Below are 22,124 nucleotides of genomic sequence, written 5' to 3'. Positions count from 1 at the left end.
ATAGTGAGCTATATTGGCCCACAGCTTAGAATTCTGTTCAGTTGATTTTTCTGCATTATGTGGACAGAGATGAAAGCAAAATCATGTGACTGTCAGGATCAAAGCCCGATGAAGCAGTGACAAGCAACTGTTAGAATCTTTGATGCTGTTAACTGTATTAGTGAAATAATGTGACTAATTCAGACAATTGTTTTGTTCTCTCAGACGGTGGCATTCAGCAAATTTAGAAGGACTTTAACTTTGCCATCTATACAAATCTTACAATTTATCATAGCCGGCATGGGCAACTGACAGATGACAGATTGCTCGCCCCCACTTTCTCCCATGCCCCATCCACTAGAGCCCTTGTTCTCACAGCTGTCCACGCCCAGTTGAGTTGTATTTTCAAAACGGTTGAGAAGCAGACTTGAGCTAAAAGTGGACTGTTTCATGACCCTTTAAAAAAAGTGAGGCGGAGAGCATTAGTTAATAAAAAACAAATTCTTACCATACCATTTGATGCCCTGATACGTCATGCAGGCAAATAACAAAAGCGAAATGCACAGAATGAGTGCAAAAGCTGCTAAATAACCAGCTGTGGTCCATTTCTAGGCAATTAACGATTAGACTGCTGGATGAAAGAGCAGCTTATAGGAGTTATACCCAGACAAGACGGCTTACTGCAGTCTCTGGACTGAAGAGCTCCTCAAGAACAAGCAGGAATCAGCAGGAAGGAGAACATATAGGTGAGATATATAATAGGAGCTGCAATGCAAGCTTGGCTGATGGTGAAGAACAAATCTCAGCTGGAATCAGGCCAATGATCTGAAGCTCAGCAGGGGTCGAATGAAGAGTTAAAAAATCTCCCCTCCCTTCATTTAACATCACCTTGCTGAAACATCTATGGGTAAAAAATAACATATGCATCAAGTTTGTTAAACCACATACCTCTTTTAAAACCTTCCTAGACCTCTCCCTCCCTCCCGCTCTCTCTCTTTCTCTCTCTCTATCATCTTAACCAGAACAGCCAGCAGGAGTTCCCAGCTAGATTCATCCATGGAGAATGATCTTAAAGAGTAAAGGTTACAGTCGAGAGAGAGGCTATGTGTGCAGATATGCGGGTCCCACCTCTAAGGTTACATTAGCACATGTTTGTTTACTTTCCGTTCTCAGAGATCTGATAGAGCCACCGTTACACCACACAGCATTAAAGTGATGTTTCTCTGCAGTGTGTGAAAAACACACTCACACGCTTAACTGTGCATACTCAATCACAGACACAGCACTGTCAGGTCTTGTCATGTAGAAGACAGTGTCAGAGGAAGACTGAAAGACATCTTGATAAGCACTCTAAAGATGTGTAAATGTGGGAGCTTATGTAAAGGAATGCATATCCTGTTTAGATAAGTCTAAAGTTCAGAACAAAATTCAGGGTGGGTTTGTAGATGCTAGAAGATGTAATAATGGAGAACAACACAAAAAAAAATGACATATAATGGACTTTGCTTTGTTTCTCGCTTGACACACACATAGTAAGATGATGGCTGTATTTTCCAGTGGATTAAAGGCTACATGTTTAATTGATAGATAACAAATGTTTATTGCACAGAATTGAACTGCACCCATTTCCTGCCAAGAATAGGGCCAGAGATCCTGCCAAAATTACTGTAGCTCACACTGAGAGAGAGAGAGAGAGAGAGAGAGAGAGAGAGAGAGAGATTATGTATGTACCCTGCATGGTTTACATTTAATAAATAAGCATAGGCCTTTAATATTCTAAAGAGGTGCAGACATAAATCTTTTTAGTGGTGTTTTTAAGAAAAGCATCACTATTACTATTACAGATACTTTAATTTAGGGATCTATTTCAAATATTAACTACAAACATCGTCTGTAGCAAATTATGTGGACTGTTGAGGAAAGGTGCCCTACAAAGTTAATTCATACTTACTGGGTGAACAGCCTTCTTTAAATTCGCCAACAAATGATGATGCTCTTGTTCTGCTGAGGTGTTTGTTCAGCGATATTTCTCCAGTTCGAGCACATCCCTGACATTTTTTCACCTACGAGGCTAGTCGAAGAGCACTGATGATTGATGGTTTGGATGTGATGTTCTTTATTTGATTATTTTCAACTTATTTTAAAAATCGTAGTATAGATGCTTTGTTCATCCAGGGTGCTTTGGTGCATTCAGGAGAAAAACATTTAGCTTCTTCCATTGTATACTGTACATTAGGGTTCAGTTTTCAAAGTAATCTAATTTTCGATTTTTCTTGTGGATGATAATCTCAAAGACAAAGTTCCCTCAAGAATATCATAGCGACTTGGAGGTGGGCTAGGTAAGCAATCACCTAGCAACCACCTAGAATACCCTAGCAAACGTATGGCATTGCCCTAGCAACCACCCACAAGACAAAAAGTAATAGCACACCTCTCCTTTACTAGCCATGCGATTTGAGGTGTAATTTGTGTCCGTAGCACATATGGTGTGATGATTTATGTGCCAAAGTTTAATACGAAGTTTAAGATAATCAGAGACCACTAATAAAACACCACTAATAAAGTAGAAACATTAGCATAAAATCTTACCAAAATTTTTTTGTAGTGACATATACAAAATAGTGCAGAAAAATGATTAACTTATGTAGCCCACAGACAGTCATAAATCAGGGCGTGTATGTATGTGTGAAGTACATTCTGAGAGTTAAGTAAGGTTGTTTGCAGGGAAGGTTCCAGACGTACATAGTCTGGTACAATCATGTTTCATTTTCTGTGGTGCATGTCTTTGACTCAAAGATATTAAAAACCACAGAACAATATCAGCCCTGCCAATCAAAGATGTTAAAGTTAGCTGCCCTGTATCTACATGCACATGGATTAAAATAAGTCTATGACAGTAGTCTCTCTCTATCTCTCTCTCTCTCTCGCTCTCTCTCTCTGTTCCTATGGTTGGTACTGGTACAATAGGAAGAGATGTTATGACCATTAACATACTCTTCCTTGTATGGAATTGCCATATAAATCTCCATGTATGCCTGTAGGAATCATAAACAATTATAAAATATTGAATTTGTTGTGGCTTTACCATTTTGTCTCAAACTGCAGATCTCCAAGGCAACCAGCATCGACAAGTGCTGTGGGGGTCTGGCGCTGTTAGGAGTGATGTTAGATCTGTGTTTTATTAAAACTGTTCAGATGATACACGTCGCACGTGTGTGTGTGTGTGTGTGTGTGCTTACAAAGTTTTCGGAGCATGTGCCAACATTGTGGAGACCATTTGAGGACCATGACCTACTAAATTATGTCTTTACATGAAAATTTTAAAATAAATAGAGTTTTGTGTGAGAGTTAGATTTGGGGTTAGGGGATAGAAAACATAATTAGCTCAGTATAAAAACAATAGAAGTCAATGAAAATTCAGCACCATAACAGAAAAACAAATGTGTGTGTGTGTGTGTGTAGCGTGTATTTATCACTTTGTGGGGACCAAATGTCCCCATAAGGATAGTAAAACCCGAAATTTTTGACCTTGTGGGGACATTTTGTCGGTCCCCATGAGGAAAACAGCTTATAAATCATACTAAATTATGTTTTTTGAAAAGGTAAAAATGCAGAATGTTTTCTGTGAGGGTTAGGTTTAGGGGTAGGGTTAGGTTTAGGGGATAGAATATAAAGTTTGTACAGTATAAAAACCATTATGTCTATGGAAAGTCCCCATAAAACATGGAAACACTACGTGTGTGTGTGTGTGTGTGTGTGTGTGTGTGTGTGTGTGTGTGTGTGTGTGTGTGTATTTATCACTTTGTGGGGACCAAATGTCCCCATAAGGATAGCAAAACCCGAAATTTTTGACCTTGTGGGGACATTTTGTCGGTCCCCATGAGGAAAACAGCTTATAAATCATACTAAATTATGTTTTTTGAAAAGGTAAAAATGCAGAATGTTTTCTGTGAGGGTTAGGTTTAGGGGTAGGGTTAGGTTTAGGGGATAGAATATAAAGTTTGTACAGTATAAAAACCATTATGTCTATGGAAAGTCCCCATAAAACATGGAAACACTACATGTGTGTGGACAATAAAAAGCCATATTTTTTTATCTTTCCACTCAACACACAGGGCTCTGATCTCTAAAATCTCTGCTGAGGCTGCACACTGGGGAACCCACATCACACACCTACTCATGAAGATTCACTAATCAAACTCTCTTTAATGGAATGATGTGTTAATTTATGCCACTGAACCCCATTGGCACAGTGACTTAAGAGGGGAAGAACACACACTAATGTCTGCATGAGTGCATGGACAGGCAGGCACACACACACACACACACACACACACACACATTGATGCAGTTATCTTTATGAGGACTCTCCACATACATAATGACATAATTTTTATCCTGTACGAACTATAGATTCTATCCCTTAACCCTAACACAACCCCTAAACCTAACCCTCGTAAAAAAAGTTCTGCATTTAAAAAAAAAAAATAAATAAAATTGTTTAGTATCTTTAAGCGATTTGAATTATGAGGACACTAGAAATATAACACCCTTGTAATTACCAGTTTGTAACCTAAAAAAAGTTCCCCATTAACCACCCAAACCCGCCCACACACACATAAAACTATTACTTCAGCAATATGGTGACCGGCATAACTGTCCATCAGATCTATTTATAGCTCCTGGACATTTAAATTGCTCTACCAGAGGCATTATAAGAAGGAAGTGAGATTGACCTTGAAAAATGAATGGGAGAAATCACAACGCTCAACGTGGGGGCTGTTTCCCGCCATTTTAAGTAAAATAGACAACAACTTGGTTTGCCTTACTGGCAAAGGCATCATCAGATCTTTTTGTTTAATAGTGCTGTACCAACTTGACAAATCAAAATTTTAACCTTATATGAGTTAAACAAGCAAACGTTTTTTTTCTGTCATTTATTTCATACAGGCTCGACAAACAGTTCTGAAGCTGTCCTTTTCAAATCATGCTGGAATGATTATATTTACAAGATGAAGGCACATGAACGCCATCACAATGTTATAATTATCAGCGGGAAACTCGGCTGGTGGAGTGTTAATTCAATAGTCATGGCAGAAGAAAACTGGTATTGTGTAATTTGTAATTGTAAACGTTTACTATACAATTTAGTTGTAGCTTGCCAGATTTAGTCAGGATAACAACTAAATTTTCCATCAGTCTAAGTGACAGTATTGTGAATCAATTGATGTAATTAAGCATCAATGACAATGTGGCTCAGTAGGTAGTAGAGTGGGTCGGCCACTAATCGCAAGGTTGGTGGTTTGAATCCAGTCCCACACGATCTACATGCCGAAGTGTCCTTGGGCAAGACACTGAACCCCAAGTTGCTCCCAATGGCAGGCTAGCAGCCGGTATGACTTGACCGCTACTGTCTTCTAAAGACAAGTTGTCCCTAGTGCTGCAAATGAAATATTGGAATATTTAATACTGACATCATTGACCTTAGGTTTCTGAATGCAGCTCCAGGGTTATTGTGCCCTGAGTTCCATCTACACTGCACGAAACGGAAAACAACATGACTGTCTCTTGTAGCAGAAAGGCCTGAGCGAATCACAGAGCAGAAATCTCACTCATCTCTCTCCTGAGTTACAAAACACCACATCAATACAGCTTGCACTAACCGCAGCTGGATATAAATACACTACCTTTGGTAAACCAAAGTGATGAGAAGTTCTCTCCTCCACACTGTGATCCTGACTCTAGCTACGTATTTTTCTGTATCTCACTTATCTACAGTAAGAAAACGATAGAACTTCATCTCATTATCTCAAGGCATGTCATCAAAGATATTACAATGCATTCCTCACTCAATGGTAGTTGCCACAGCAACAATACAATTGCTGTATTATACAACATTAAAGGTGTATATAATAATACAACATTATAAAGCTAATAAATAGTGAGGAGGAGAATGAGGAGGAGGAGGAGGAGAAGAAAGATACAAAAAGGAGATGGGGCAAAAGAATGAAAATGTGTGATCTATTCCTGGAGTCGCAGATAGAGGACTTCAATGCCTTTACTGTGATTTCTGCTTTGATCCACAGCTTCTATCAAAACAGCACAAGGAATTTGTGTTTTTGGCCTCTCTGCAGAGATGCTAACATGTGATTCAAGCACTTTATTAAATTAAATAAAGGTGCTATCAAAGGAATGCACAGCAAGATACCATGCTGATAGCCAAAAAACCTCTCTCTGTTTCAGGAGAGAATGCAAGACACAGGCAAAGCGCTCAAGACCGAATCAAAGAACGAAAGTATACATCATCACTCTCTGGAACCTTCTACCAAGTCTCACCTAGCCAGTCTTTTGACTATATACGACAAAATGTCAAAAGGTCTAGTCCACATTTATGCTTATTCTGACAAAGACAAAGACAAAGACTACTTACTGGGCGAACAGGCTTCACTTAGTTCACCTATAAATGATGACGAAATGCGGTGAAGTTTTTGTACTGCCAAGGTGTTCGTTTGGTGAGATTTCTCCTGTTTGCGAACATTTCTGAAATTCTTGACCCAAGAGAACTTGGCAGGTCGAAGAGCGCTGATGATTGGTTAAAACTATTCGTAGGTGTGCTTTAGATGTGATGCTTTTTATTTACAATCACGCGTGCAAACTGAGGACTTGTTATCTAGGTTACTGTCATTCAAATTGATAACTTTAAAGCCCATCTCTCAGAGATTGTGTGGAAGTATAGTCTTTTACATGATCTGTGAAACACACTCTACATAGACAGCATGGCCATGACAAATGAGTGGCACAGCGCTAAAAGTTGTGCTTAGTATAAATGGAGGCTTCGTTCACCTAGGGTGCTTTAGTTCATCCAGGAGAAAAGAAGTCTGGCTTCTTTCAAAATATAAACCAGGTTTTAGACAGAAAGAGACCGTCTGACATGTAAAGTGTTCAACCATCAAAAGTTTGTACAGAAATGTTCGATTGGGTTCAAGTACGGGCTCTGGCTGGGCCACTCAAGGACAAGTTGACCCTAAGTCACAGTCTATCTTGTTTCTCACAGTCTAAGGATCCTTTAGGTGATTTTTTTATGTGTCTTGCACTGAGGAGAGACTTCGGTCTGACCACTCTGCCATAAAGCCCAGATCGGTGGAGTGTTGCAGTGATGGTTGTCCTTCTGCAAGTTTCTCCCATCTCCACACATGATCTCTGGAGCTCAAACAGCGTGACCAATGGGTTCTTGGTCACCTCTCTTACAAAGGGCCTTCTCCCCCGATAGCTCAGTTTGGCCAGGCGGCCAGCTCTGCGAAGAGTCCTGGTTGTTCCAAACTTCTTCCATTTATCAATTATGGAGGCCACTATGCTCTTGGGAACCTTTAATGCAGATGACATTTTTTGTAGCCTTCCCCAGATTTGTGCCTCGACTCAATCCAGTCTCTGAGCTGTGCAGGCAGTTCCTTTGACCTTATGGCTTGGTTTTTGCTCTGATATGCATTTGCAGCTGAGAGACCTAATATAGACATGAGTGTGCCTTTCCAAATCATGCCCAATCAATGACCATATCTTAAAACTAAGAATTCGCTCTAATTTGACAAGGAATAATTTTTCTTGTCCCCAATAATGATTATTCTTCAGGGGAGAGTGTTTTTATTCGAACTGTAGCAGTACTCATTGCATCATATATTTAATTGTTCATCTAATAAAGATCAAAATGTACAAATATAGTTCACTCAGACTGCCAACAATTTCCTTTCCATGCATATTTCTTTTATTATATCCATGTTTGTGGTTACGCCATTATCTCACAGGAGACGGATAACATGAGCTCCACTGACACAGTTTTCACTCCTATTGGTTGACTTTTCTCAACTTTCTAAAGCTGCTGGACACACCCACATCTAGTCAGCAGAGGTCGTTGTCACTTGTGTTGCCGGAAATCACCAGCTTTCATTAAAAATGAACGGGATCATGTTGCTTTGTTGCTAGAAGTCACTGCATGTGTAAATGAATGATCTCATTGATACAAAAGATTTGATTCTACTAACCTGACAAACTGAAAATCCAGTAATTATTTAATCCCCAAAAGTGCCTGTTGTATGAACATGTAACCTTGTTACATTAATGCAGACAGTCAGGGAGCCACCATCAAAAAGATGAGGACCCCTCCATTTTAAAAGCCCTCTGTTTGACTGGAGAATGACTGAGATGAAAAGGTCCTTTGCAGAGTAGAGGTCTGGCAAAGGGAGATATAAACTCCCCTGTGTAAAATCCATCCATCCATCCATCGTCAACCGCTTATCCTGTGTACAGGGTCGCGGGGCCTGTGTAAAATGTAAAATGTAAATGTCTACCCATCACCTTTATCCTCCCTAGGTTATCTTTTACAGAGGGAATGGCGTGTAATGTGGCCAGAGAGAGCTGTGTAATGAACAGGCCAAATTAGTCTTTGTTAAAGAGTTGCCAGATCCTCCTGACAGACATCCACAGGTGAAGAGGATTTCAGGAGCGACAGAGATAAAAGTAATGACACCCGTTGAGATCTATTGAGTTGAGTTTAAAAAAGAGATAGAAAAGTTTGACAGCATGAAGAAAGTTAAAAAAATAAAAAGCATTCTACAAAAGTAGACAGCACATTATTTACCATCTGTTTCCATATCTGAAATAAAAACCAGTTGGCAAGAGCGACAAAATAGCGACTGTTATAATAAGACCACAAGTTAGTGTTGCTTGATAAGGCAAACTCATTTACAATCACATTGCAACATGCTAAAACCAACCTTAGCAACTATTCTTTCAAGTCTTTCTAGCAAGTCAGTCGACTGGCAGCCAACTTTGGAACAGTATCAGTAATGAGAGAGCAGCTCCAATCTATAATGGGGGAACAACGAAATCTCAAAAACATTTGGTCAAGACTACGATCAAAGAACATATTTTAAATCAACAGTAAAATCGAACAAAACTAGAATCATAAATTGTGCTTTTTTAAAAAAAAATCCTGGTTGTATAGCTAATCCTCGAGTTGATTGAAAGGCGATGTCAGTAGCTAAAATGTGATTGTCTCTTTTACCTGTATGGTGGGACTTCCTTTCTACATCTGTTGACTGTTAGGTGTTCCAATTTATCCCATTTATTTGAATAGAAGTGGCCCATCTCTGCTAAATAGTCTCTGCAACAAAGCAACATCCTAGCAACCATTCAGAACACAATTACATAGCATCATGCTAAAATCCAAATTTCAACATGGTAAACACCACTTAGAACACCTTAGCAACCACACAGCAACACCCTAGCAAACACCCAGAGCAATCACAAAGCAACTAAAAAGTTAGGCAAATAATTGAAAATAAAAAAAACTTTCATTTCATCAAACATTAATTGTCATATTTACTTTTAGGTTATCGTGATTAAACACAGATTTTGAAAGTGCTTAAATTTGAATCTATACATTCTTTAATAATTCATCAATGTTTTATTAACATTTTCTAAACAAAGTATTCTACAGTATAAAGATAGAAATGCACAAAAATAGCACCTATTCAAGTAACATTAAACGTTTCACAAATTCAAAGTGGGAGGCTGAATAATTGAAAGGTCTAGTCCCCACTGTATTTATTGTCATTGGCATTAAATCCTCATCCTTTTATTGAGGCTATTTACTTTGCTACAGAGATCATACACACCTGAGGAACCTTATCAACCACCTAGCAACACTCTTGCAACCACCCAGAACACCCTTGCAATCACATACCAACATGCCAAAAACATTTCAGAACACCTAAAGAATCACATACAGTAGCGACACCCTGGCAACTCCCTTGGCTCAAGGACCAAAGTTTTGCACAGACTTTGTTTTTCTGAAAATGTAAATATCTAGTCTCTCAGTCTCAGTTTCATCTCCCCCTACATCCCTCTTTTATCAGAACACATGCATCAGTGGACCAGGGTGCCAGACGAGCATGTGTGCAGCATTAATGACAGAAAAAATGCATATGGTGCAGCGCTATACCAGCAGCATCACCATGACTCCCTCACATCAGCACCAGGAATTACATCGCCATGGTAACAGCATCAACTGCCCACTCAGCCAGCAGTGCTGTGGGCGGATGCTGAGGAAATGACAGTCAGGAAGTGGCAGCCTTGGCAACAAACTCGGCTGTGCCAAAACACTGACGTCTGCTAAGTTGGTGTGTTTGCAACAGGCCTTGCTTAGAATCTCCTCTGAATACTGAAGCAGACTGGGGACATTCCCACCCACAACTCAGAGGTACACGTTTATGTGTGCTGAGCAGCTGAACGGCACTTTAGAATGCTGTTGATGCCATTTTAAAGGTGGTTTGATGGGTAAATTAGTCACACTTTTACAGCAGAGCTGCAGAAAGCAGCGGGAATCACTTTGGTGTTGGCAAAGGCACTTGGAGCCAATCAAGAGGGAGGTCTCCGCCTTAAATTAGCATGTCTGTTTGGGATAAGTACCGGGGGTTACACAGATGGTGCTACCATTGACTGGAATGCCCATGGAGACACAATCTACTGTATGTGAAGTGAATATATTTCTCAAAGCGATCACTTTTTATTAAGAGATGCTCAGCTGATGTTCCAACCTTGGGGACCCTTATGAATATTCAGTCTAGTAGTAGTAGTAGTAGTAGTAGTAGTAGTAGTAGTAGCATAACAGTGAATATTACATAACTATACATTTCATTTAAATTGAGACTTTTATTTTGGTGAAGCGTTTATTTTGAAGTGTTTCTATGTTATGACCAAGGAGCTCTGACATAATAACAGCAGATTCCCAATCCGAAAAAGCCAGTCGGTACATGAATCACAGTGATTATTAAGCCGCAAAAGGCTACTATTTAAATACCGTCAAAAAATATGTAGTCTATACGTATGACTTGTGCTAAAAAGTGAATTAGCGCTCTGCCTGCTGTCATCTGCTACAAACAGAGCATGCAATGCTCATGATAGTGTTTTCCATGTACAGTATGAGTCAAGGATCTCTTAAAGTTATGAGCAGTTTGTGTCTCTATGCCTGCACAACACCGACTCCACACATATACAAGCACTCAATTTAAAACGCTGCATGTGCAAACTATCTATTTAAGTGAATCACAGCTTTTGCTGTTAAATCATTTCACTAGGACATGATGTGATTTTAATGAGTGTGCTGAATGTTTACATAATGACATTTGTATGTCAGATGGTATCGGCTTTTGGTATCGAAGCATTTTCAATCGTTTTAACAGCAATGAGATTAAATGAGATTACATTTAAGTGTCCTCCGCAGATTTTTTTACTTGAGAAAAAGACCCTAGTAATCTTACATGTGCCTTTCTAAAGTTTCAGAATAGATCTCAATAATGTGCTCTGTTTGACAAAAATATGCAATGAATGTGCATAGTGACTAACCGTGAACATTCTGTCTAACTAACATCATTGTGTTCCATGAAAGAAAAAAGGCAACATGAGGGTGAGAAAATAATAATATACAGTGGGTACGGAAAGTATTCAGACCCCCTTAAATTTTTCACTCTTTGTTATATTGCAGCCATTTGCTAAAATCATTTAAGTTCATTTTTTTTCCTCATTATTGTACACACAGCACCCCATATTGACAGAAAAACACAGAATTGTTGACATTTTGGCACATTTATTAAAAAAGAAAAACTGAAATATCACATGGTCCTAAGTATTCAGACCCTTTGCTGTGACACTCATATATTTAACTCAGGTGCTGTCCATTTCTTCTGATCATCCTTGAGATGGTTCTACACCTTCAATTGAGTCCAGCTGTGTTTGATTATACTGATTGGACTTGATTAGGAAAGCCACACACCTGTCTATATAAGACCTTACAGCTCACAGTGCATGTCAGAGCAAATGAGAATCATGAGGTCAAAGGAACTGCCTGAAGAGCTCAGAGACAGAATTGTGGCAAGGCACAGATCTGGCCAAGGTTACAAAAAAATCTCTGCTGCCCTTAATGTTCATAAGAGCACAGTGGCCTCCATAATCCTTAAATGGAAGACGTTTGGCACGACCAGAACCCTTCCTAGAGCTGGCCGTCCGGCCAAACTGAGCTATCGGGGGAGAAGAGCCTTGGTGAGAGAGGTAAAGAAGAACCCAAAGATCACTGTGGCTGAGCTCCAGAGATGCAGTCGGGAGATGGGAGAAAGTTGTAGTAAGTCAACCATCACTGCAGCCATCCACCAGTCGGGGCTTTATGGCAGAGTGGCCCGACGGAAGCCTCTCCTCAGTACAAGACACATGAAAGCCCGCATGGAGTTTGCTAAAAAACACCTGAAGGACTCCAAGATGGTGATAAATAAGATTCTCTGGTCTGATGAGACAAAGATAGAACTTTTTGGCCTTAATTCTAAGCGGTATGTGTGGAGAAAACCAGGCACTGCTCATAACCTGTCCAACACAGTCTCAACAGTGAAGCATGGTGGTGGCAGCATCATGCTGTGGGGGTGTTTTTCAGCTGCAGGGACAGGACGACTGGTTGCAATCGAGGGAAATATGAATGCGGCCAAGTACAGGGATATCCTGGACGAAAACCTTCTCCAGAGTGCTCTGGACCTCAGACTGGGCCGAAGGTTCACCTTCCAACAAGACAATGACCCTAAGCACACTGCTAAAGTAACGAAGGAGTGGCTTCACAACAACTTCATGACTGTTCTTGAATGGCCCAGCCAGAGCCCTGACTTAAACCCAATTGAGCATCTCTGGAGAGACCTGAAAATGGCTGTCCACCAACGTTTACCATCCAACCTTACAGAACTGGAGAGGATCTGCAAAGAGGAATGGCAGAGTATACCCAAATCCAGATGTGAAAAACTTGTTGCATCTTTCCCAAAAAGACTCATGGCTGTATTAGATCAAAAGGGTGCTTCTACTAAATACTGAACAAAGGGTCTGAATACTTAGGACCATGTGATATTTCAGTTTTTCTTTTTTAATAAATGTGCAAAAATGTCAACAGTTCTGTGTTTTTCTGTCAATATGGGGTGCTGTGTGTACAATAATGAGGGAAAAAAGTGAACTTAAATGATTTTAGCAAATGGCTGCAATATAACAAAGAGTGAAAAATTTAAGGGGGTAAATTTTATGAGTACTACAACCCACGACGACCCCTCCCCCCCCCAACCCCCGTGCGTGCGCGAGAGAGAACCTGACATACCTAACACTATAATACATATTATACATATAATATACTTTCACCAATTAAGATTTATTAGTTACTCCATAACCATATACAAGTAGACCATAAATGTTATACAATTACTGAAATCACTCCGAACATTTTGTACAGGAGGCATAGCTCATGGAAACTTCTTCCACCTGAAAATCTTGTCAGAAATAAAAGTAAACTGAGGACATTCTTTATAAATAAATAAAAACATTAAATAAATGTGCAAAACCAGTAGTTATCAATATCAAAATCAGTTTGCTAAAAGCAAACAACAACAAAATTTATAATTTTCCATGCATAGTTTAAACTTTTGTATCGTTTAACTTGTTAAAGGTTGCAGATTTGGCTTTTTAAGTAGTGCGTCAGTGAAAGTCTCTTTGTAACAAATGCTGCCTTTGGAGGCAATCATGACTTTTCTTGTCACCAGAGAACTAAGCATCTCTGTGCTCAGGCTAGCACGACATTGTGTTTTGTTTTTAGTGACCAAGCTGAAAATCCTTTCACAGTCTGCATTGCTGTGAAAAATCACACACACCCCAAATGCACATTTATCAGGCTACATAGTTTTATTTTGTTTTGGATGATTAAATGATTTCACGACACTGATACAGCCAGGAAACACTTGTTTATTAATAAACAAGTAAAATGTCTCCTTTCTATATTTTACATTATTTATAATCATTACTTTTGCCGGTTTTTGCGACATCTTTTATGTGCGTTATTGGCAGCGCCACCCTTACATGTTAGCCTACATGAACGTGTGAACTGAACTGAGCTCGTCACAGCTGGACTGCGTTATGATGTCAAGGTCATTTTTAATGTTCATAATTAGGCTAAAAATAGCCTGTTACCTTTATCTTACGTTAATCAGCACCTGGCCTGTCTAAAACCTTCTAGATTTCTAGCCATTCCACCACTTTTCTAACTGCCAACTAATTTCCCCAACTAATGGAAAGGATGGCCGGTTTGATAAGCTAACGTTAGCCTATTGACACTATAAACATTTTTTACTCATAAAGTCATCATCCTTTTATTTTTAAAATAATTATGTTTCTGGGGATAGGGAGTATTTGTGTTGTGAGACTGTGTTCGTTACCTGTTGCCCCTTGGTGACTGATGTCGACGTCCGTCTTGCAGATGGTGCAGAACGCATGATGAGGTAGCCTGGACATCTGCAGGCAAGGCCATCTCTCACGATAGCGGTCTAAAAATCTTTGTGTTTTCCGAACCTTTTTTTGTGGCGGTTCAGCCATGGCATGAAAGCCTATGGTATCTTATCACGGCTAGTCTGGTTTGCATGAAGCACTGAATTGAATTGAGCGCGAAGCATGTGGATGGGAGGGGTAGGTGGGCGGCGGGTTAACATGCAGCGCTCTGATTGGCCGAAAGCTTTTCACTCCACTTAAACGCTGTGGCTCAGCGGCAGAATCAGCGTCATAGATTGCATAGAAACTGAAATCGGCGAAATGCGAGAAGCAACAAAATGCGTACCTAGAGAGCAGCGAATCGTACAAGCTGTACTTATGGGTCAAAATGCGTGCCGAGTACGAAAAATGCGTACATGTTGGCAGGTATGCCACTGTAATTTTCATTTTCATTTGTGTCATGGGGACACAATCCTTTTAATTTGACTAGTTGATTAGAATATTGTTCCAGGTCCAAGAAGGATTTTGATCCAGAAACATGTTCTACTTGGCAAAAACACAGTAAGGGTTTACATTTACTCTCCAGAACAACCGGATTAAAGGAACCACCAAAGAAAGAAAGGAGGGTCATACCAGTGAGTCCGTGGTCTTCTGCAGATCCCGTAGAGCAGTTTGCCGGGCTGATGGGAGGGCTGGCGGGTGGGCTGGTGCTGAAGCTAGCGTAGCCGAGCGAGGAGCTGACCTCAGAGGGTTCGCCGCTGTGGTTCTGCACGGGTTTGTGGACGTCCTGTGACGAGGACAGTGAGGTTCGTTGCTTGGGCTATGAGAGAAGAGAAAAAAACGTTTAACGTTAAACTCAGTCCAATAAAGAGAAAACTTGATAGATTAGCCTGGATAATACAGTCTCCTGCAAAAGACCCTTGACTGATTCTATCTAAATTTAATGTAGAATTTGAAGTTCTGAGGTGCCGTAGCTCACAACGGTACTGAAGATATGCAACATATGCAATTACTGCCTACTGTAGCCATCTAAGAGATAGTGTATCAAACTGTGAATAAGGGTGAAAATGCATAAATGTGGAGTTTAAAATTAAACTATATATAATTAAGAGCAGGGTCTGTGTGTGGTCTTATTTCACCGAATAAATCGTTGTTCCTGTTTACCAAAAATGCTTCCAAGTTTCTGGATAATGGAAAAGAGTTGGAGTTAGCAGGATGGGCTAGGTTGCTTTAAGCAGGTTTTCAGCAGGGTCTAACTATGAGCAATAATATTAGTGATTCTTGCCAAGCAAACACCATGATAATGATTTCTGCAAAGACATCCATTCAATGCATTCAAAAGGACTACGCAATTTGTCTGCAGGAGAGAAGAAAGTTTTGAAAAAACAGTAAGTAGGAGGTGGAATGGATGTGCAATACATTTTTGCTCAGTGAGAGGGAGAGACAGAGCGAGACAGAGAGAGAAATCAACAAAAAAATGACTATGTGCAGAGTCAAGCAGTTGTGTAACCACAGGAAGCCTTATATAAGCATCATTTTCACTTCACAGGTGTCCGAGATGCCAAATTAATTAATTTGAGTGATAACGTTTTAAGTGTGCTTGCTTTAGAATGACACAATTTCACACAGTTACTGCACTTGGCAGAAACATGATCCCACTTGAAGATAGATGAAAAAATAGAGAAAGGATAAAAATAACAGTTAGAAAGAGAGAGAGAGAGAGAGAGAAAGAGAGAGAGAGAGAGAAAATTGAAGAGATTGCTTTGAGAAAGTGTCAAAAAGATCCAAGTAAAAATTTCACAGACTGAGAATAAGAGCAAGTATAGTAGTTCTTTTCTTGTTTTCCAGGAAAAATATATATAAAAAGAATACAGAGAAAAAAAACAATCAGAGTATACACAAATGAGCCAAAAATTGTGATATCTCACAGGTGAAGCGAATAACATAGATCCTTTCCTAACAAAGCCACATGTCAAGGTAGATTAGATTGTAAGCAAACAATCAGTTCTTGGAGTCAACGTGATGAATACAGGTGAAATGGGCAAAAGTAAAGACCTGAGCAACTTTGACAAGGGCCAAATTGTTATGGCCAGATGACTGGATCAGAGCATCTCTGAAATGGGAAGGTTTGTGGGGTGCTCCCAGTCAGCATTGTTGAGTATCTACTGTCAGTGGTCCGAGGAGGGACAAATCACAAACCGGCGACAGGGTGTTGGGCACCCAAGGCTTACCAGGATGCACTCTGGGAAGACGACTAGCCGGCGGAGGGAGCGTGATGTTCTGGGCAATGTTCTGCTGGGAAACCCTGGGTCCGGCCATTCATGTGGATGTCAATTTGACACGTGCCACCTACTTCAATATTGTTGCAGACCAGGTACACCTCTTCATGGCAATAGTATTCCCTGATGGCAGCAGACTCTTTCATTAGGGTAATGCGCCCTGCCACACTGCACACATTGTTCAGGAATGGTTTGAGGAACATGATGAAGAGCTCAAGGTGTTGACTTGGCCTCCAAATTACCCAGTTCCCAATCCAATAGAGCATCTGTGGGATGTGTGGACCAACAAGTCTGATCCACAGCGACTCCACCTCACAATTTACAGGACTTGAAGGATCTGCAGATAATGTCTTGGTGCCAGACACCATAAGCAGGTATTAGGAAGGTCAAATCAAAGTCAAACCAACATGGCAGGTAGTCATTCTGTTGTCATGTGACAAAATCAAACCAAAGGGGTCCCTCATGACATTGTAAAATTAAAAAAGATGATCAGATATTTTGACATTTTTATGAAAAGGTAGCATTTTGTTCAGGTCAAATGGAGTAACCCTAAAAAAAAAAAACGTCTTGATATTTATTACTTAAACATTTATCTTAAAAAAAAAAAAAAACTTGAAAAAACATATTTGAAAACTTTTGAAAAATCTTAATGATTAAGTTGTGTATTTAAGGAGCATGGAATATGTGTTAACACCTTTTAATTGATGATTACACCACTTGACATTTTAATAATTTGTATGAAATGTATGTATAGAATGTATGAAACCAGCATAGACACAAATTTACATTTACTACATTCCCGCACAATTCCTGCACATTTGACCGTATGCACATCTGCCTCAGTTTTGCCCAAATAAGCACATTCATCCTGCTTTAATTTTGCTGTCAGACACCTCGTCTCAGAACAGTTGTTTATGAACCAGTTACTCTAACACACACATCTACTGTCTCTCACCATGATGGCTGTCTTACTGCTAATGACTCTGTCATGGCAGACTTTAGTTTTATTTACAAAAAATGTATATGCCTGTAGAGTCTACTACATCACTCTATCTTTGGGTCTCACACACACACACACACACACACACACACACACACACACACACACACACACACACACACACACACACACACACACACACACACACACACACACACACACACACACACACACACACTGTGACTGATTCACCCCACACACTCCTCACCTAGGTCAAGACCAAATGAGGGGAACAAGATCTATACCTGGTTAAAGTGTGCACAAGTGAATGTGTGTCTTCACGTTAACTATGCCCTCATTACTGTCCATTATTCAGCAGGTAAGCACAGTGTGAGAAATTGTGCGCTAATTTATGGATGGTAATTATGATAATTTCAGTGGGCTCCGGGTTGGCGGGGCAATAAATGCCACTAATGCGGCTGTTTCGCCTCCCAGTGGGGCATTTAGCACATTCTGGAAGGCAGCTCACATTCAGCTCAAATGTAATTCAGAACTGATTTTATAATGCTCATCTGTGTTAGGAATTACAATCACTTTGACTGACAGAGAGTGTTGGCTACATACTCTGTAAAAGGATCCCAGGGTGAATCTCATGGTGTCAAGAACATGTCTGGATCATATTTCACCACAAAATCAATTGAAAAACATTCATTTTGGATGAAGAAAATTAAGCCTATTTTAGGACCACTGAAGGAATATTCCGGGTTCAATACAACTTAAACTCAATCGACAGCATATGTTGCATAATGTAGAATACCACAAAAATGAGTGATTCATTAAAAATGAGTGATTAGTAAAAAAAAAAAAAAAAGAAGCTTTCAGAGGTATAGCCACTAGATGTAAACATTATACATGTTTACATGATTTTAGTGTGATAAAATGATTTACAGGATTTCCCAGAATTACGTTGCCATGGCAACAAAGTTGTAATAATGGATATAACTTTACACAGATAAGGTTAGTAAGTTGTTTCATTACACTAAAATCAATTAAACACCTTGTGGCTATAATTTTGAAACAGTTAGTGTTTTAACATTTATGGACTGGCGCCATTCATTTCCATTGTGGGCACGTTACTGAACTGCATTTTTGCTTATTTTTTTTTAAATAAACAAGGGATGTCTAAATAACTTTTTTTGTGGTAATCAACATTATATCACATATGCTATCAATAGAGCTTTACTTATATTGAACCCGGAACATTCCTTTAAGATTTTTTGCACTGTGCCATTATTTTCATAACAATTAAGCACTCCACATTGTTGTCAATTCCGTAATGTGAAAATGTTATTCTCATAATATAATAAATATTGATATGTAGAGCTCAACTGCTAGCAATGCCAAGGTCATGGGTTGGATTCCCAGAAAATCAACATTCTGATAAGATATATAACTTGAATTCACTTTACAGTAAGTCACTTTAGATAAAAGAGTATGCTAAATAAAAATTATAAAAAATGTAAGTATTTATAGATCATGATAGTATTTGTAGTACTGAATTTATAGCTGAAATATGTAAATTTCTTGGTATTAAATACTTTGTTTATCTGTTTGTTCGATCAACTGCAGAAGGGGGGTGTATTTACATTACATTTAGTCATTTAGCACAGTGGTTCTCAACCTTTTTGAATCCAAGGCCCCCACTGTCCAAGACAATATTTGAAGGCCCCCCTCGCCCGAAACTAGACGTGTCTGATTAAAATAATTAATCATGGATAATTTTGTATTCTAGGAGTTTGAGAAAGAGTTTGTTTATAATATGTGGGAATACATCTTAAAGTATTTTTTAGCATTTTAATTAAGTTGGATTTTTTAAATTATTTTAATATTTCTTATTTTAAATTAATTTGAAGTCATCTTGAGGTCCACATGTGCTGAGGGCCCCTAGTGGGTCCCGGCCCCCTGGTTGAGATTCACCGAGGTAAGAGGGTGATGTTCTGTCCTGAAGGCCAGAGTCAAAGCCCTGAATTTGATGTGGGCAGGTACAGGTAACCAGTGGAGACAAACCAATGAGCCCTCTTTGGCTGCCAGAGACTATTTAGATGAATGGGAGAAACTGAAATGCCCAACAGCAGCCCAACGGTCAGCAGATGTAGAAAGGAAGTCCCACCATACAGGTAAAAGAGTCAATCACCTTTTAGATACAGACATCGCCTGTCAATCAACTAGAGAACCACATGTGCATTAGCTATACAAGCCAGGAAAATTTAGTTTTTTAGCATAATCTGAGGTAAAAAGCACAACTTCTGATTCCAGTGTTGTCAGATTTTACTGCTGAAATATGTTCTTTGATGGTAATCTTGACCAACCACTTTGGAGATTTCAGTCTTTCCCCATTCAAGCAGATAGGAACAGCTTTGGCATGACTGGAAATAGCCTCCTGAGAGTGTTTCAAACATGGCCGACAATGGACTGACTTGCTAGAATGATTTAGGTGCTGCTGCATTCTGGATAATCTGCGGTGGTTTAATCATGCTAACAGGTAGGTGTAAAGCATGCAGGTGTGAGCCTCTCCAGGTCAGTCATCTAGTGTGTTTTTATATAGGCTCTCATTCCTCAGGTCCCCTGTAACACCGGCCAACAGAGCATTACAGTAGTCCAGTCTTGAGATGAACAGAGCTTGGACCAGGAGCTGTGCAGCATATTCAGAAAGGAAACATCTGATTTTCCTGATGTTGTAAGCATGAACCTGCAAGATCAGGCTGTTGATGAGATGTTGGTGGTGAAGTTAAGCTGGTCATCGACCATCTCTCAGGTTCGAGCTGTACTCAGAAAGCTGTTTTGAAAACAATGTTTATTTTTTAAATTCCATTTGATGGCATATAAATTGCATAATTCTGCTTTAATTTATTCAGATTTAAAAAATAATAATAAAAAATAATTGTGTCCAAAAAGGATGGTTTTCATTACTGTATTATGAGAATGAGAATGAGCTTTATTCGCATTACGGTAATGAGAATATGGAGGTAAATTTTTTGGTAATATTTTCACCTTTAATTCGCAATGTTCCAAAATATTGAAGACACTCTCTTTATTAGATTTCAAAAGCTCTGTAACACTATGCTTTAGCAGAAGAGAAGCTTTCATCATTATGTCATCATAAACTGTCAAGAGAAGCCAAGCTTCTGGTTTTACTGAAATATGTATTCTCCTTTTGCAGGATAGCTGAGGAACAGAAGATGCGAATGTGAATTTGAAAGTGTACCAATAATTCACATGAGAATGCATGTTTTCAAGGCCAGTCATAATACTGAGTCCCATAAATGGTGAGCAGTTCAGACTCTTTATTCATCCAGATAAAGATAAAGATTGAGGTGTTGAACAACCTTGATGTGCAGAGCAACATTTCTATTAATATTCCTATTGCTTTATCACACACACACACACACACACACACACACACACACACACACACACACACACACACACACACACACACACACACTTTCACTCACTTCAATACAACTGCCATCTCCATGACAACGGAGGCAAAGCTGAAAGAACACAGAGCACTGCAATAACAACAACATTACCAAATATAGAGTTCCTTTTGCTAAAAAAAAAAGGAGACAGGAACCGACTCAGCAAAGGAGGAGGAGCTGCCACTCATTACAGAATTAGATGCCTCAAAGTAGCAATCAAACAGACTGCAGGGTGTTACAACACCTTATGACATGCAATGCTAAAACAAGGAGAAATTGGTGAAAAATTCAACGAGGGATTTAAAAAGTGGAAACAAACTAAATAGAATGAACACAGGTAAAATGGGACACTTTCTGATCATTTGCAATTGCCATTGTTTTTAAACCCATTCAAGTTTAGGATGAATTTTAGTAATGGAAGAATATGGACAATAAGATCGATGATCAAGCTTAAAGGGATAGTTCAACCAAATCATACAGGTTTGTAAATTATGACAGAATTTTCTATTTTGGATGAACTATCCCTTTTATGGTGACTTTCGGGATTTCGGGATTACATACAAATTCAGTGCTAAGATGCAAATTGATGCAAACTCACACCGGGTGGCGCGAATGAAGCGAATGGAGTGACTCGAACATACAAAATCGCTTCATTTGCATATCACATTTTTCTTCAACTCGAGTGAGAAATCCGCATGACACGTTATCGCGAAAGCCTATCAGCATTGAGATTATCTGGATGTCACTGGCATACTGACGTAGTAGCAGAGGAAATCTGGAACAATAGATGAAACAATAGTTGTAGCGGTGTGTGGGCACCCGGAATTGTATGACACAATGTCGTACATTTACAGAGACCGGACGAAAAAAGACAGCGCTTGGAGAAAAGTGAGCGAGGAAGTTGGACTACCTGGTAAGTTCTGAAAATATGCGCGTCTACTTGATTCCAACAATTGGTTGTACTTTACTATGAACCATGTTGTAGAAGCCCCTCCTCCTGTCCTTTTCCGGAAGAGAAATTTCTGCACGTTTCCAGCTGTCGCACTTTACCTGTATTCATCCTATTTAAAAGAGGAAATTAAATAGAAGAAAATAAAGAGCAAAAGAAAAGAT

The 22,124-nt window shown here is 39.4% G+C and overlaps 1 protein-coding gene across 4 annotated transcripts in view; it reads right to left on the bottom strand.

The window, feature by feature from the left end:
• The window catches only part of LOC127637164 (ankyrin repeat and sterile alpha motif domain-containing protein 1B-like), a 213,690-nt gene that overhangs the window by 79,891 nt on the left and 111,675 nt on the right, over window positions 1-22,124 (bottom strand). For all 4 annotated transcript variants that reach the window (XM_052118089.1, XM_052118088.1, XM_052118087.1 and 1 more), the window contains one exon: window positions 14,944-15,130. In XM_052118089.1, the coding sequence (XP_051974049.1) occupies window positions 14,944-15,130 (187 nt within the window). The remainder of the gene's footprint in view (window positions 1-14,943; window positions 15,131-22,124) is intronic.

The sequence above is a fragment of the Xyrauchen texanus genome, chromosome 45 (genome assembly GCF_025860055.1).
Source record: "Xyrauchen texanus isolate HMW12.3.18 chromosome 45, RBS_HiC_50CHRs, whole genome shotgun sequence".
Taxonomy (NCBI): Eukaryota; Metazoa; Chordata; class Actinopteri; order Cypriniformes; family Catostomidae; genus Xyrauchen; species Xyrauchen texanus.
The sequence above is the reverse complement of the archived record's forward strand: the minus strand, read 5'-3'. Positions and strand labels throughout refer to the sequence as shown.